The sequence below is a fragment of the Rhinichthys klamathensis genome, unplaced genomic scaffold, assembly GCF_029890125.1.
Source record: "Rhinichthys klamathensis goyatoka isolate OS25496 unplaced genomic scaffold, OSU_Roscu_1.1 h1tg000098l_1, whole genome shotgun sequence".
Lineage (NCBI taxonomy): Eukaryota > Metazoa > Chordata > Actinopteri > Cypriniformes > Leuciscidae > Rhinichthys > Rhinichthys klamathensis.
In genome coordinates this window covers 6,553,666-6,571,930 of record NW_026606637.1, presented here as the reverse complement: position 1 = coordinate 6,571,930, position 18,265 = coordinate 6,553,666, and the positions used below count along the sequence as shown (strand labels likewise).

Genomic DNA, 18,265 nt, shown 5'->3' with positions numbered 1-18,265 from the left:
CGTAGAATATATTTTGTTCAATGCATTATCAATAACGTTGAATACAACATTATTATTATAATTTAAATGTATTTTAATTTAAGGTTCCAATTTCACGAGGGAAAAAAACAAGTAGTAAATTGATTTATAGGCTATATATATATATAATAAAACAATACAATGTTTTCTACAGAACAATGCGTTATAACCGGGATGAAGTGAAAATAATTTTTTTTTAATTTGTTCCTATTATATAAGAATCTTCTCAGATTGTTTCAATTTTTCATTTTCAATTCAAATTAGTGTATTTTTAAAAATATAAAAACATTTGAGCTTATCTATGTACAATAATGGAAACGCAAAATGAGTTAAAGTCCAATGTTAAATTACATATATTAACATTATAATTGGTATTAAATGTATTTGTTGGTGATTATTAACAATGATTATTTTTGTACGTAACCTTTCACATTATTATTGATACCCATTTCCTCCACATAAGAACAAATGTTATGGTAAATAAAAGTCATTATTATGACATAAAAAGTAATTATTATTATTTTAAATTAAATTATTATTTTATGTCATAATTATGATTTTATATTTTAATTAAGAATTTATAATTTAATGATGTGGTAAAAATGGGCTTCCATATCTTATATATATATATATATATATATATATATATATATATATATTATTAATGTTTATTACAAACTCTCGTGGAGACAACAGCAAAAAAACAGGCAAGCCATCAACAAAATGCAGATTGACAATGAAAAAATAAATAAAAATAAATAAATGAATAAAATAAGGCATTGTTCTCAAATAAATAATATGTGTTACAGAATCAAAAATATTTCAGCAGCATAACAAATAGCTTCTAAAGTTTGTTTAGAATTTTTTACAAGGTTCAAGGAGGATAAAAACATACGAAATTCATTTTTAAAACAGTTTACATTTAGCAATAGTTTTTTCCATTTATTTTTGTGAAATATTTTATATTTTTATAGTCAATAAAATACAGAACGTGTCTTTAAAAAACACACCCTGATAAACATTCACTGGAGTAAAAAGTGCGACGATCCAGTCCGCTTTTAGGGCGTGTCCTGCGCGATGACGCCACCTGCGTGATGACATCCTGGCTTTCACAGGGTTGTTTTGGAGGAAGTTAAAGCAGATCCCGAAACAGAAAAAGACCCGTCAGGTAACAGGGGGGCCAATAGTGGTTACAGCACCCGTATCGGTATCTCCGATTCAGGATTGGTTCACTCACACTCTAGCCTAAGCGATCCAGTCTTCCGCTGGCGACAGAGGCTGGAGTTATTGTTTGTTTTTTCTCATAAACATCAGGCTTGTGTAAGGACACGGTAGCGATTTAGCTCACAGGCTACACCACAGCGCAGATACAGACTGATATTCGCTAGAACTTCTGTTTTATAAACCAGGTGAGTTATGAAATCAAGATGTATGCTTGTACATGTTAAATCCAGAGACTTATCGTGGATGTGTCAAGAGAGATGGTGTAATTGACATGTGAACTAACTGACGTTAGCAAACGAGCTCATTTGTTATGCTGTTAAAGGACACGGAGATGATCCAATCACCCTTTGTAACATGTATTTTCTGTGTATGCGCTTCATTTCTAGTTCAAATCAGCCATTTGCACGCGATGATGTTGATCTCTATCCAGGCCCTTGAATGATCAGGTGTTTTTAGTTACCCTGACAGGCCTGACAGTCGCGCTGGATTGTGTCGTTTTACTTTTTATTTATGTTAAAAGAAACGCCTCATTTTTATCTCAGATCGTTGTAATGAATTAATATACACGAGAAGACTTTGATATAATGTCACTAATAAAATAACAATCGATCAGAAATGTGTTTTTTACAACGCTGTCTTGCTTTCATCTGAAATCAGCTGATTGCTCAACCAGCAGCGCATTAAACACATTCACTTTCTGCTTGTATGTTTACTACACATAAAAACAGATGTGGACTATTGCGAAACAAGCCATTTTAAATAAAGAACAATTTACTATTAGACTAAAGCCTCCATTACACTATAACCCGAGTGCCTTTATTGTTCAGAAGTATCGTAAACTTATAACCCACTCGTATGTCAGTATGAGAGTATGCACTTGATTATTTGTTGCGATGTGCTGTTGAAATGGATGGCATTCTGCTTATCTGCTATTATTATGCATGCTAAAGGAAAGTGCTCCACCATGTGATCCGACTTTACCGAGTGTCATGGGTTCCAGATTAAATATGGAGTCGTAAAACTGTTTGCAGTCATGAGCTGTCTCCCAAAATCTAGCGAGCTGCCTACTATACAGCGGCTATTTGGAATGTCATACTATATCTGCACTACATACTGTAGTGTGCACAGTATGCATATATTTTCAGAAAAAAAATTTGTATTTAAATCCACACTGTAAAAAAAATGTTTCAACTTAAAAAAGTAAGTGTCCGTGCTACCTTTTTAAAGTGTAAGTTTAGTTAACTTGAAATGTGAAGTTGTACTAAGTTACAACTTGGATATTTGAGTTGACTAAACGTAACATTTTAAGGCATGATAAACACTTACTTTAAGTTAACTTATTATATTTTGGCAAAATGTGCAGTATACAACCAGACCACGCTTAGTCAAATTAGTCCAAATTAGCTGTAGTTCTCGGTTGATGCAGTGTATCTGCAATTTTAAAATGTGGAACAATCTTTGCTATCCCATAAGATTAAGTAAAAAAAATATGGCAGAAAATATGAGTCTGGTGGCACTTTTAAGATCACATTACAATCCTCTATGAACACATTAAAGCTTGAGTCGCCACTGGCTATTCAATTTTATATTTTACTCGCCAGACTGTTTAAATGGAATGCAAGACCAATGCAAATAAGGAAAAAATCTATATAAACTGTAAACATTATTAAAGACAAGTATGCAGTCTGTAATAAAATATGAGCAAAATAAATTATCAAACTGCAAGCAATAGCACAAATGAACACAACAGAATAACAATACAAATGAACTAAAAACTGTTTTTCAGGTAGATCTAACAGTAGTAGGATAAAGATTAGGTACAGAAATTAAATAATCAAATGTAATTAACACTGCATAGTCTTCACTGTATAAATTAAGAATAGATTAATCCTTATTAAAGTTACAAAAGTTATTCAGACAAGAGCAGTGAGTCTTTTGTTGTTTGATTAACATTGAAAACGGACAGCAGCAGGAATATTAGGCTGCTGTCACTTTAAGACATAATGCACGGATTCAGTATACTGATGAAAAGTGTGTTCACGCCATGTTGAGATTACCTTAATTTCAAGGTTTCAACTTGTAAAAAGCGTTCACGTCCTTGTAGAACTCGTAATTACAGCTTGTAACTTGTAACCACCTGACCGCTGCAGATTCATTTAGGAGTTGATAATGTCGTCATAGAAACGCATAATAACCCAGTCCGAGGACGTGAACAGCTCCGAATAGAACATCACGTGTTGTTGTCATCTCGAGCCTACGGTAGTGACTACAGAGCGTGAACGCAACTGTTACATATGCGGTCTTTCTCGACTGTTTACATTCACTTAAGACATTTCTGACCGACAATTCTGCATTTGTGTATGGCTCTCTTTCTCACTCTTTAGTCTTTATGTGTGTGTACGAAGCAACAGAGGGCGGTCTCAGCCGAGCAACGGTGCGTAAAGCTCAGCAGGCAATAAAATTAAATCTGCGCTAAGCTTGTTTTTTGCCTCTAACTGAATCACAGGTGACTGAAATCGTACAATTTACTAACCATTGGCAGTTTTTTGTCGCCTAGCGTGAAACTTGTTCGCATATGCGAGTTATTTACTTGTATTAGCAAATTTTCTGTGAAATGTCATGGTCAGAAGAAAAGGTCCGTTGTCTATAATCTATACAGTGTAGTGACGTATGAAGCACAGCTCACACAGAAGTCACTTTCAAACCAAGCAGCTTTCTCTTGGTCAACACTAGTGTTGTCACGATACCAAAATTATTGTTTCGATACCAATACCAAGTCAAGAATTGCGATTTCGATACTTTTTCGATACTTTTCCTGAAAAGGGAGAAACACTCAAATATCATTGCTGTGCTTTATTTTAAAACTGGGACAACATTCTAATCATATAACACACTAATAAATGAACATATGAACAGCATATAGGCTATATTAACCATTTGAACAAAATATGAAATATGAAAAATATAAAAAATAAATTAGAGCAATGACATTCAAGGTAAAAAAATAAATGAATATAGTAGCATTATCTCAGTTATCATAAGAAACATAAGATTTTATCAATATCAATGCCACTGACGATTCTGCTTATTGATCCGATTCTTTAACGATTCTCTTATCGATTCCTGATAGCACTGTGTGGAAAAAAGTAGTCGGGGGGGGGGGGGGGGGGGGGGGGGTTATACTTACACTTGAGTAAGCAAACTGTAGCCTACTTTTTATGTAATTTATGAAACCTTATTACAAAGTGTTAGCGATTAGTTATACACCGATTCAGACAGATCAGTTGTTTTAACCATTCATTAAAATGAATCGGTTCAAATGAGTCATTAGTTCGCGAATTGGATGTGTCATTATCGGACGTGTGCGCGTTGTGTGATTATCCCGGCGGTTAGGACATCCCACAAGATTTGTGTCATCACAGAAAACATATCATGACTGGATAGTTTTTTTCGTTTATTTAAAGTGTGGTTTGTGTCAGCTGAATGTGCGGAACGCTTTTCAGAGAAGACATGAAGAAGACTCCACATGAAATTTTAGTCACCCGACCTTACCATCGTGTCGATTTATTTTGATTAATGAGAGAGAGAGAGAGAGAGAGAGAGAGAGAGAGAGAGAGAGAGAGAGAGAGAGAGAGAGAGAGAGAGATGAGAGAGAGAGAGAGAGAGAGATGAGAGAGAGAGAGAGAGAGAGAGAGAAGAGAGAGAGAGAGAGAGAGAGAGAGAGAGGAGAGAGAGAGAGAGAGAGAGAGAGAGAGAGAGAGAGAGAGAGAGAGAGAGAGAGAGAGAGAGAGAGAGAGAGAGAGAGAGCTTAGTTTAGAGAGAGCTTAGTTTAGAGACGGTGAAGCCTGTGCGCGCGCGCGCGACCGGGGCTCTCTCTCTCACTGTGCTCGTTCAGTTCACGCGCCCTGTCACACGCGCATGAGGAGAAAAACACAGACGTCCATAGGGAGGCACTGGAAGCGTGCGTTGCACACACCAACATGCAATACTCTCTTACAAATCTGGAACGCGGTCATTCTTAGAAGTATCGATACTAATAAATGTAGGTATCGTGAAGTTTTTAATTTCCGAGTATCGCGATACTTTTGAAGTATCGGTGCACCGTGCAACACTAGTCAACACACGAAATTTGCATTACCTGCTTGGGAAAATTGTTTGCTCTCACACAAAATTCCCGATCACTTAGATTCTTATTGAAATTATTGTATTTCGTCCTCAAAAACTTGCTGAAAAACGGTAAATGTGATCGCGCTGCAAGTTGTTCCATAGTTCATTTGTACTTGTTTAACACATTTTTCCGCAATTGTCGTAAATGCGTCATTGGAACATGAGGGTCAAAGGACAATGCCGACATGACAGATGTACAGTAGTGTGTCCGGGAATGTGTTTCTACTACAGGGTAAAGGTGCGGCCACATTTACCAAATTTTCAAGGGCAAAATGTTTTTGCCGAAGAGATTTTTCCATACAGATTTCACAATGGGTTGACCAACAGAAGGTTGCTTGGTTTGAAAGTGACTTCTGTGTGAGTTGTGCTTCAAACATCGCTGCACTATTTACAACCGACAAGGGACCTTTTTTGCCCATGAAATGGACTGCACATTTTGGGTTAACTAATTATTATGAACTATTTTTAGATTTCTTTAAATTATATATATATATTTTATATATATATATATATTATTTATATATTTATTCTGTGTCAACTCAACCAGAGGTCCCCTGCTGTAAATCCAAATGTAGCTGGGGACCTCTGGTTTGAGTTGACACGGAATTGCCCAAACATATTTTGACAGTCCAATCAAATTAAAAAAAAAAGATTTTTATTTAATATTTTGGCTTTCTTCTTTTATGTATTTCTTTCACCAGAAAAAAAAAACATTTATTGATATATATATATATATATATATATAAAATATTTATAAAACGGATAGTTCTGGTCCTTGATTCTGATTGGTTGAGCCGCGTTCGAAGCCGTTGTAAAAAAACTCAACAAACATACCGGTACACCTGTGACCGCATTACATTAGTATTACTGCGCAACTGCAGTTTGTGATTCTTTGTTTCTGCATGTGTTGTTTGGCAAACTCTTTAAAACTACATTGCTTGGGGGAGAAATTAATGTGTTATAATAACGTTATATTTTTTGTTGCTGATGTTTATTTTATTAATAAAATAAATATTAAAATGAATATTTTTTATGGAGTAACCATTTTATAAAAGAAATATATAAAAAAATAACCTGCAAAATATATCTAGAAAAGCCAAAATATTAAAATCAATTATTTTGATAAAGGGAAACAATAAAGAAGCTTATAGTGATTATAGTTTTAGATTAGATATAGATATAGTTGTCTGTTATAGTGATTTATGTGCTGTTAAGGGAGGATATGTCAGATCTGAGATTACTCCCATTTTAAATTTGCTCCAATCCAGGCTCATCTGCTTGCGTCTGAAATTGAGATAAGCTTTTTGAAACATGAACATGGGATAATCATAGAAAATACATCAGGAATTTTACAATATCCTATTTATTTTCTGGGGTTTTCCTATCTTTCATGTACTACTTTAGTTTATTGGTGATTGCTTCTCTCCCTCGTGCTTATGTTGAAACAATGTGATGTACTACAGTGCATTTTAAGAGACCGTAAGTGTTCCAGGATTGTGACTTTAAGTTATGATGCTTGTGTGGAGGAGCTCTTTAGTTCACTTGTGGATTCGACTGAAGCGTGGTGAGGTTTTTTTTTCTCATAAACCTTTTAGTGTTTTCTACTTCTTGTAGTTCAGCACCACCACATTCATTGTTCAAAGCTCTGCTGGCTTTGGTATTTTTAGTAACTAATTTAAAACAAGACAAATCATAATCAAGATAATCATATTTGTTTTGTTCCTGAGGGTCATTTCATGATTCTTTGCTTATTAGGATCCTGAGGATATTGTCAAATAACATAAGGTAAGCTTTCATGTTAGGAGCTCTTTGAGGGCATAATAATAAATAATATGTTGGCTTTTGACATTCATGCTAATTTTGGTGTAGAAAAAAGCATTTTGCAAGGTTTGAGGGATATGTAGGAAATGGTTACTTATTTATTTTCCATTAGTTTGGATTTGAAGTGGAAAAATTACACCTCACATTTATTAAAGCTGACAAAGTCTGCTGTATTTTATACATATACTATGGTAATACATGACATTCTTTGAAGAACCATATAAATACTATGAAGTATGAATCATTCCTTCCAACACAATCTTATGGCAATTCATGACTATTTTATGTTTTGGCGAATTGTTGGCTAATTCGTACTAGGAGTGTAACAATATATCGAGTCATATCGCAATACAAAAATGCAACAATATGTATCGTGGATGGTGACAATTTGTGTATAGTTCACCCAAAATAAAAAATGACTGTGTGGGAAAGAAATTTAAGTTCATAGAGTTTTAGTATCAGTACTACATTAAACTATATTATAAGGTTGAATATAATTTATGATAATGCAATGGGGGAATATTTGTGTCCCAATAATGCCAAATGTCTTATGTTACCAGTAAAAAGTGGCCTACATTATTTTAAATATGCCTAGTCAGTGACAGTGCATATTCGTCTAAAATAATTCTGTATTTTCAGCTTAAAAATCATGACAATTTTTATTTTGGTGGCACTATTGTCCTGTGCATTGGGTTACCAGCACTAGCCTAAGTCTAAGCCTAGGCTATTCATTTACACCCCCATTGTAATACCAAATTTAGCATTTTAATCAACAGTAAAAAATGTGTTAACCTTTTACCATATGTCTTGGAGTATCGCAATAATATCGTATCGTGAGTTCAGTTTTGTGATATGTATCGAATCGTGAACTTGAGGGTAACTTTACACCCCTAATTTGTACGAATTCATTCATACATATTTGCACGATCTGCTTACGACCTTCATGCTTTTTTTCTAATAATCATGTTTTTGTACAATTTACATTCTACAAATTCACGCAAAATCGCCGCCTCGTAACAGTTACATTTTCCCATGATATCAGGTTAATCATTCTCTTCCATGGATTATACATCAATATATATGACATGGGAAGCCTTGATTCACCAAGATAAGCTGAAAAGTTGTCTTTCAACATCTATCCTTTAAGACCTTTGTGACCATACAGTCGGATGCTGTTTTTCACTAAATGAAGGTCTATTTACATAATCCACCAATTTTGATTTATCTGCCTGATTTTAGCCAAGTTGTTGGAGTATGCTGCTGTTATGTAATATGAAAATGAGCAGTTAAAAGGTACTAATGGGTCTCTACGTTTCAAATGGCCTGATTCAAAGCCGCTTGAACCTATTATACCATGTTAGAGGTTTTACAAAGTGTTTCATGGCTTATTTTCACAGCTTATGTTTAAACTGCACGTTGTATCCCTCCAGTATAGTGGCAGGATAGGTGGGTGTACATTGTCTGGACATAATAGGCTATATTATTGTTTACTTAAAAGCTGATTCTTCTGAGATATTTCTCCATTTAATGTTGGCATCCGGATTCTGTTGCTAGTTTGTACGTTTTTGTACAAGTCTGGAGACTGATTTAGATCAAGAAAGTCAAATGAACTTTTTTCCTTTAGTAGTTTAGTATGATCTTATACAGTAGTAGTACATATCGTTGTTACATTGGTGACCATCAAAGTTCAGGTGATAAGAAAACACAATGCTTGAATAAGAGATGGTCTTGATATACTCAGCCTTTGTCTTTGAAGCCGATAAGATTCTTCACATTTTTTAGATAATTGCTGAAAAGATACATCCAACTTTATTTAACTATGCCATGATTTAAATTATGATGTCAAGGCATGTCAATACACCCAACCCTACTTGTATAATATTAGTCTTTTAGCAGTGACAGTCTACCATACTTTGCATTTTGAATTTTATATTTCTGATGTTACCATTGCGTATACATAATATAGGCTATTGGTATAATTTTGGAGATTTTATTTATTTAATTATTTTTAATATCAGTCAATATTGATACTTGTGCATGCTTTCCTACTATTTTTTTTATTACCTTTGTCATCTAACGCGCCCTTAAAGTTATCCTTAAAAACTCTAATAATTTAATCATTAAAATGGTAATAATTAGTACTACCTGTTAAGTGTAATCTGTAGCAAATCTGAAAATGAATATCCATTTTTCATACTGTACATCAGGACTCGACAATAAGGACGGCCCGGGGCCAGCGTAAACGACGCCCGGGACACGGAACTGTCACTTGCCCGACCGGGCCAGTCCTGCATCGTCACGAAAGTTAACTAATTGCATGTGTTTTTAAGCCAATGCTAATTTAAAGTTCAAGTGCAAGAAGACACATAAGATAACTCCAATTCGGTACTCGCTGTGTGAGAGGTTTTGTGTGTAATAATACACTTCCGAAGCGCGCGCCCATAAAGCCAAGTCTCAGACAGCGAGTGAAAACTGAAATGAATTCACTTTCACGTCATCTCGTGTTTAAGCGGATATTCACGCAAAATTATCTCAAAACGCCCGTATTGGTGAGTATCGTAGTAAACAACATATTATGTTATGTCTTAAGTGAATGTAAACCGAAGAGAAATAAAACGCATGTGTAACAGTAAATTTGATCCGTGCAACGCTTAAAGTGACAGCAGCCTAATAAACCTGCTCGCTGTGTTTTTAATGTTAATCAAACGACAAAAGAAAGAAAAAAATACTCTCTTCTCTTGACTGAATAACTTTAATGGTCAGTTTAACCAGGCCACTGAGAAAATCACTGCTAAACATCTGAAGTGTTTAGCAGTGATCAATGCCCTGTGTTCTCTTTCATGGCCTGGATAAACAACAGTACCTCAGCAGATGGACCCTTATTATTTGAAAGATGGAAAGCGTGTAGTGAACGATGTGTTCAAGCCCCCCTCTTAAAAAGGGAAGTCTGTGTGTTAAATATTTGCCGGTCAACAGTACATGTCATCTCTGAAATTGCGTTTCTCGTGACTGGTAGTTAGAGTGCACATGACCAATTTGAGAGTGCAAGCAGAATCATGGGTTTTGTCATTGAAACAAAAAAGGCTTTTATAGCCCCTTAGAGTGTGTAAGTTCAATCAAATGGGTGATTGTGGTTTTAGCATGTACTGTTGTAGTTGTAGCTTGCTACATACTACAACGCTCCTGCTTAATCTGAGTACAAAGTTTTTGCTTTCACTTCCTTTTTTATTCGTATGAGCCGTGATGTTGAAATCTTTGCTTCATGCTTTATGCTTCCTTCTCCCTCAGCTGTGACACTATGACATCAAGGAAGAAAGTTCTTCTGAAGGTGATCATCCTTGGAGACTCCGGGTGAGTTTCCACATTCAACACGGAAACAAAGTCAGAGCTACTGCCAATTTCATTCAGTTTTAAAGGATAAAATTATAGAGCATTCTGTTAAATAATGGTAGTAGTATAGATTAAAGTTGCCATGAAATCAAATCAAAATAGACCTTTTTTAATGGAATATTGCAGTATTTATTATAAATGATTTACCTGTGCACAACATTATTTCTTCTTTTTTTACATCCATGTGCTCTCGTAATCTTCCATCAAAATAACTTCCCCCCGCTCCCTCTTTCAACGACATCTCTTCTCTGATGATGTTTACTGGCTCGAGGGCGAGAAAACCTGTCAATCACATGACATCACTGTAATGGCAAACCTTGTTCGAGAAGCTGTTTCACTCACAATAGGGAATCAAAAATTATTGCAATCTTCCATTTCATGGCAACTTTAAAGATTCCAAAAGATTTGAACTCAATGCAGTGTAGAAAGAACTTATTTTGTACGTGTATTGCCTGAGTTGTGAAGTTGAAAAGGTGCGGTACCGTTAAAAAGGTGTGGTCCCCCTCCCGCAAAAAAAAAACCCCTGTAAATAGACAAAACATTGTTCTGTTGCAACTTGCTGATTTTGTTGGATGACAAACATAAATCATGATCTGTGAAGTCTGTTTCAACAGAACATATGAGCCAGTTCTTTTAATGACTCAGTCAAACATACTCTGTTTGAAACGGCTCTCTGAATCCGAACAAACATATGACTTATTCAATAAAAGGATGTTTATATGACAAAAAATGAAAAGTTTGGTTTTGGTAAGATTTTTTTTTTTAAATGTTTTTGTTTTATGCTCAATAAGCCTACATTTATTTAATAAAAAAATCCAGTAAATAATTCAAAGAATGTGAAATGTTATTACTTATTTAAATGAGGTGTTCTCTATTTTCATATATTAAAAATATAATTTATTCCTGTGATGCCAAAGATGAATTGTCAGTCTTCAGTGTAACATGATCTTTCAGAAATCATTTTAATATGCTGATTTGATGCTCAAGAAACATTTCTTTTGTGGCATTATTGTAAATTGTAAATTCTTTTTTTATAAATCTAAAAGCAATAATAATCTCACTGTTTTGTACTGTACCTGCTATGCTCAGAATGAGCACATTTGAGTGTTTTTTTTTTTTTTCATTATTATTATTTTCAAATTAAACTAGTTAATTGTAAGATTACTCAAACTGCAAGGCAAGAGTGTGACCAATTGTCATTAAGTGAAAAATGAACCGTGTCCCGGCTCCCACAGAGTCATTCCACAAGAGCGTTTAGATGTTCAGCTCAAAATCGTGGATCGAAAAGTGCAAACAATGCTATAAATACACTCTTATAAAAACATTCAGTTACACCCTACCATTGCACTGTTTGACCTACAATATAAACACATGTTCATGACACACCGGGCATATAAATGTTGTGTCATGTCAACCACCCAAACACAAAACCTCCAAATATTCAATCTTTTATTTCCTCGTAGTCTCTTATGAGCTTTTCAGATGGAAAAGCTTGTGGGTGGGATATAAATTCTCAAGAAAATGGTTTCAGTTTCATAAAGGGAATGTACATTTTGTTATAGCCTAGATTATTACTGTTTATGTAATGTTTTTTGTATGACTCGTAGTTCTGCACAATCACAAATAGTGTTAGTTCTCCTTTCTCCCTGCCAGGTGCTGGTTTAAATGTTCTTTTTCCCAACAGGGTTGGGAAGACATCTCTGATGAACCAGTATGTGAATAAGAAGTTCAGTAATCAGTACAAAGCTACTATAGGAGCAGATTTCCTGACAAAAGAAGTGATGGTTGATGACCGACTTGTCACAATGCAGGTAGAGATGACAGATATTTTTTACTGAAAGCACATGATGCTTTGAAACAAAAATGAAAAGCATTTTTCTTTTCCCCATTCCAATGAGTGTCATCTCATTACTTCAACTAGTTTTACATTTTTGTTTTATCTTCATTTTCAATTTCTTATAAACTCAGAGCAGGCTTTAAAGAAAATAGCTAAAAATGTGATTTCTGTCGTTTACTCACCCTCATGTCATTTTAAACCTGTTTGACTTTCTTTAAATATTTAAAAAAAAATAATAACAAATGTTACTAGCTATGTTTCCATCCACCTATTTTTATTCAAATTTCAGGATATTGCATAAAAAAAAACACTGGGTGGATATGCCAAAATGTGCTCAATTGAGGTGGATAATTATTTTAATTTTTTTTATACAATAAGTAGACATGCGCATAAACTACGATCGAAACTCATTTAACAAATAAATCCCTCTGTGCAAAAGAACTTGTGTGATTTGGCTCAACAGAGGATGTGATTGGATATCTGGACTAACCAGAGGACAACTTTCATTGCACAGCATCTCAAATGTTGGCATGGTCATTCTGAAATGTCAAAGTCTATCATCAGAATGATTTGGTATAATGACCTGCCAGAAATGTCTCGCATGATTGCGTCCCGAAACAGTGGCTTCCCCGATTGCAGCAACCTTTATTACATTATATTCATGTGACATTCCAGTTTTGCACAGGTTAAATTCGCAACTTTGGGTGGAAACACAGCTGTTGTGAGACAGAATAAGAGCTTGACAGAAAATGAACGTTTGTGTGAATATTCTATATGGTTTCTTTCATTCAGATATGGGATACAGCAGGTCAAGAGCGGTTCCAGTCTCTGGGTGTGGCTTTCTACCGCGGTGCTGACTGCTGTGTGCTGGTGTTTGACGTCACTGCCCCCAACACCTTCAAGACACTGGACAGCTGGAGGGACGAGTTTCTGATCCAGGCCAGCCCACGCGACCCAGAGAACTTCCCCTTCGTGGTGCTGGGCAACAAAATTGATCTGGAGAATAGGCAGGTGGGTGCTATGGTGCAGTGATTCCTTTCATGAGGGTTTATTTGCAAGGGGTCCTCTCTATGACATGGATTTTTTTTAGAAAAATTCATATTCATTCTTAGTTTTTAATATTTTAGTTATCTATAGTAATGTACATAATAAAAGATCATGACAACTACTTAAGGTTTACTTTTTAACATATTTGTCTTCATTATTATATCAGGACAGTTGCATCACCCTGATATTTTTGAAAATTAGTTCAATTAAAAACATGCTCATAAATTGTGCATTCATATCATTGTGCGTATGAATTGCATTGTTTGTGTATTTTAGAATAAATTAATAGATCTGTACAAATAATTCATTGACTATTCTAGTGTACGTATAGAAATGGGTACGGAGTATATATCAAGATCATGTCACATTCTAAGAGGCCAAGGGTACTAATTTAGAACCAGCTGCACCCTCTCCATATACATGTAAAGTGTCTTGGAGAGGTTTAAAGTCCCTGAACTTCCAGTGAATGATACTTCAAATAAATTTATAATTCAGTCATGAAGGGTGCAGGCTGATAGATCCTTTACATGCAATCTGCAAGCAATCACATCATTACCACATGGCAGAAGCTGATTGGCCTCTGCTGATCCTGCAGCCAATGAGATTGCTTTCTTAACATCCAAATAGTCTGGTTCAGTGTTTGCTCTGAAAACCTCCACCTCCCCCAGCTCCACCTGCCTAGTTCTAGCTATGGGATTTATGTAAGTCTATTTATGCAGCAGCATCATATCTCACATGCTCACAGCAGCGTGTCTGTGTATCTATTAGCAGTAGCAAGTCCACCAAGACCAAATACATTAACATTGCCATATTCAATAACATGCTAAAACTATTCCGAGAGTTGTCATGATTGAACTTATGATTTGATGAAAACAACTCAAAACCTACAAAAGCTACATAAGACATTTACCAGAAGATAAAATAAACACAATTTATACTGATCATCCAATTCTTCCACAATTTTTCCAAAAAAAGTTTACACCCCCAGCTCTTAATACATTGGCCCTCATTTATCATTCTTGCGTAGAAACGGGCGTATATGTTGGCGTAAGATTATGCTTACACTCCTCTCACCGCCTGATTTATGAAGCTGTGCGTACCTTTGAAATCCAGGTGTACGTAATACCTGCCCTTGATAAATCCCGTGGCTGAAAACGATCGTCATTAGAATAACACGCCCCTATATATTCAAGTCTCCGCTTCCCCCACGCCCTCATTTTACGCCATTTACACACGGAAGACGGCACAGAAGAGAAACTTCTCCGACGTGGAGCCGAAATGATCTATCACAATGCATTATTTTACAGCACGTCTTTTGAAACAATTAGCATTCAATTTCGAATCACGTCACATGTATTGGGGTGTACAATAGTGATGATGATGATGTGATGTGGAGTACCATTCATTCACATTAATAATTGCATGACAATTTGTAATATTCTCATTATTATGATTTTTATTATTAATGACGCTTATTGTTATTTAGAAGAAGAACGTCGTTATTATTATTTGTATTATTATTTAAAAGAAGAATAATGTATTTTTTATTATTTTGTCAGTCTGAATTATTTTTTGGTCATTGAAAGCCTTTCATTACCGAACCCAGTCCGTGCGCACCTGCCGGGCCTAACCATGAAACGTCAGGGTAAAGCGCACAGGCTCGCAACTGAAGGAATACATATGGCTACAAATCAAATGCTTTGGTAAAGTCACACAAATTAAACATTGAAGTCCATGTTGCACAAAAATAAACACTGAAGTTTATAATTACTATGTTGTTGTTGTTGGTCATAATATATAATATCTTTTAGTTTGTCAGTGCGTTTTGTGGTGTTAGGAATTGTTTTTCTGCGCATTTCCGCACTAACTCAAAACTGCATACAACACCTCCTGAGCTGGCGTAGGATTTGAGCGTGCCTTACGCCAACGTCCATATTGATAAATCTCAGTCACCGTGGTTTTGGGTGTACGCTGGAGATTTGGTGTACGCACTTTTGATAAATGAGGGCCATTGTGTTTCCTCCTTATGCATTTTTTGCACAAGTGAATTGTTTCACCTTTTGTAATAGCTGTGTTCTAGTCCCTCAATTATCCCGAGTGTGAAAACATGGAGTTCAAAATCATAGGATTTCTTTTTGAAGGACAATGGGCAGTTTGACTGTTCAGGAGAGCAATGAGTAAAAAATAACATGCAATTTTTATTATCCTTCTTATATTGTATAAACCAAATAACATCTTGCATATTCTACAATGTGTATGTAAACGTATGAGCAGAACTGTAAATGTCTTTACTGTCTCTTTTGATCAAATTAAGGCATCCTTACTGATCCCAAACTCTTGAATTGTAGTGTGCATTAAAGGACCTAAGCGATATTGCCTAGTATCATGGTGGAGATTTTTTAACTCTACTCGCTTTCTCGTTTTGAATATAATCAGTGACCTACAACCTTATTCACAGTCTCAGTACCTCTGTGAAGTCCGCGTTTTGATTTTTCCTTCTTTATTTCACGTTCACCCTCAGGTAACAACCAAGCGGGCGCAAGCTTGGTGTCAGAGTAAGAACAACATCCCGTATTTTGAGACCAGTGCAAAGGAGGCCATCAACGTAGAGCAGGCTTTCCAGACCATCGCACGCAATGCACTCAAACAGGTATATGTGTTGTTGAAATGTGTGTTGCGTTAGGTGTGGAAACCAAGAGATAAAGCCTTGTATTGTATGCAAAGTATGCTTAGGGTTTTACATGTACGCTAGGATATGCTTACAGTGCATGTGACCCAAATCTCATCATCAACATAGTACGCGCACAGTCTGATTTTTCTGACTGCACATATAATGTACTTTCAGCTTACACTGGGCAACAATACCCAGGCCTGTAGTTTCACTGCCGAAAAAGAAACCGATGAGATTGAACAACAACAAACTATCTGAGATGCAGCAACGATAGACGGATAATCAATAACAGATAATAGCAACTCTAGTTTTAATACATTTTATCGGTTCTATAATCGATTTATCGATAACTATCAAGTTTCAATAATCATTTAGTATAGTGACAATAGTGAAGTTCACAACTATAACGATAACGGCTGATGAACAATAGGAAGATTGACAGCCAATCAGAATAAATCAGGCTTTAGAGAGCTTGAGCATTAGCCTGGTTAAAACCAGACCATTCTCAGTTGTAACTGAGTTATGGTCTGGCAAAGCGTCATAGACAAATCATTTCCAGAGGGGCGTCACCAACGGACGTCGCGGATAGACCTAAAACCAATCAGAGCGATGAAGGAGATGACGTACGCAGAGCGGCGAGAAACATCTCCGAGTGTTGTTCTTTGCTCGGTTTTTAACAAAAAGGAAACGTTCAAATCGCTTAAAACAGACGCGATAGCTGATTCGAACGAGTGATGTTCGACGGCGGCATCCATCTTTGTAATGTAGGCCACAAAATCTGCTTCAAAATCCCAGCGCTGTCGTCATCGTGTAAAGCCCGCCCCAACGTTTCTGATTGGTGCCTCGATTTCGACAGATTGGAAATGGGCTTGAATGAGCTCTTTGCCAGACTAACTTTCAGAGCAAATCTAAATTTGCAGGAAGTTGTCTGTGTTTTCCCAGGCTACTTGAGCATTTTAAGTCGGCATGAAATCAAAATTAAACCCTATTTACGTTGTAAGTGCACACTACTAGGCTTGTGGTGAACAGCTCATCCGTGCAGGTTAATTCACGAAGAAAAAATGAGTCAAAGCATGAAATTATACTTCCCCTCTGGAATGGTCTTCCTTCTCTGATGACGTCAGTTTGACGGCTTGGGTAGAACATCCCTTCCAACTCTCTTCTGCAGCGAGCCAGCTGAACGGAACACCTACTTTTCTAGATCCAATCAATTCCCAGCAGAAAAAAACAAGCCACACCCTGTATTTTTTATTCAATCATTCTGATTCACTCAAAAAATACGTCACAACTCTGTGACGTAAAGTCGATCGCAACTTCCTGTTCACGCGGACTTTAAAGGGGCAGATGACTACTGTAATCTGCGCTGATAAACAGAAACTTAACTTCGGTTGCTCTGGACGCAAATATAATTATCGTCCTTTGTGTGAACGGGACTTAAGCGTTCACGTCAAAACAAAGTATACTTTGTGCTTAACTGTACCCCTGTTTTTTTTTTTTTTTTAGGAAACCGAAGTGGAGTTATACAACGAGTTTCCGGAGCCAATTAAACTAGACCGGAACGATAGAGCCAAGCAATCAGCAGAGACTTGTAGCTGCTGAGGACCTCCAGGGGGCGATACGTTTCATGCTCAGCCTCTCTGGCCTTGTCTCTGCCTCACTCCCTCTCCTCTGCCTCACTCTCTCTCTATCGCGTTCTTTTTCACCCCTCCCTCCCCCTCCCCTCCCTCCCTCCCTTTCCTCAATATAATCACTGGCCTTTGTAGACGAGCAGACTTCCTCTCATTCAGTATCCTACACAGTTCGCATTCACAGCCTTAGACACAACACAACACAACACACACACCCACATATGCTCAATCTGACACCCATTTCCGTACGCGGATCCTGACACCTCGCACCGGTTCTGCAGAATCATCACCTCGCCCACATAAAAAGTCTTCTCAACACTTGAATGGCTCTTGAGACTTTTTATATGATCCCACCCCGCAGTGCAATTGAAAAAATGTGTGACGTGAACGCTGAAAGATAGATGGGGGGGGTGTGTATCAGAGCATTAAAGCCGTATGTTGGAACCAAAACTACCCGCCATG

General features: G+C 36.4%; 1 protein-coding gene across 3 annotated transcripts; it reads left to right on the top strand.

The window, feature by feature from the left end:
- The first annotated feature begins 1,110 nt into the window (after positions 1-1,110).
- Positions 1,111-17,839, top strand: rab7a (RAB7a, member RAS oncogene family). 3 transcript variants are annotated; one of them, XM_056252823.1, is made up of 6 exons: positions 1,111-1,186; positions 10,519-10,581; positions 12,305-12,431; positions 13,250-13,468; positions 16,026-16,154; positions 17,679-17,839. In XM_056252823.1, exons 2-6 carry the CDS (start codon positions 10,529-10,531, stop codon positions 17,772-17,774), a joined length of 624 nt encoding a protein of 207 aa, XP_056108798.1. In that variant the 5' UTR covers positions 1,111-1,186; positions 10,519-10,528; the 3' UTR covers positions 17,775-17,839. The 3 variants fall into 3 exon arrangements, with proteins under 3 accessions (XP_056108798.1, XP_056108797.1, XP_056108796.1); XM_056252822.1 differs by having other exon boundaries at positions 1,119-1,427; XM_056252821.1 differs by lacking the exon at positions 1,111-1,186 and adding an exon at positions 6,831-6,973.
- The last annotated feature ends 426 nt before the right edge of the window (positions 17,840-18,265 follow it).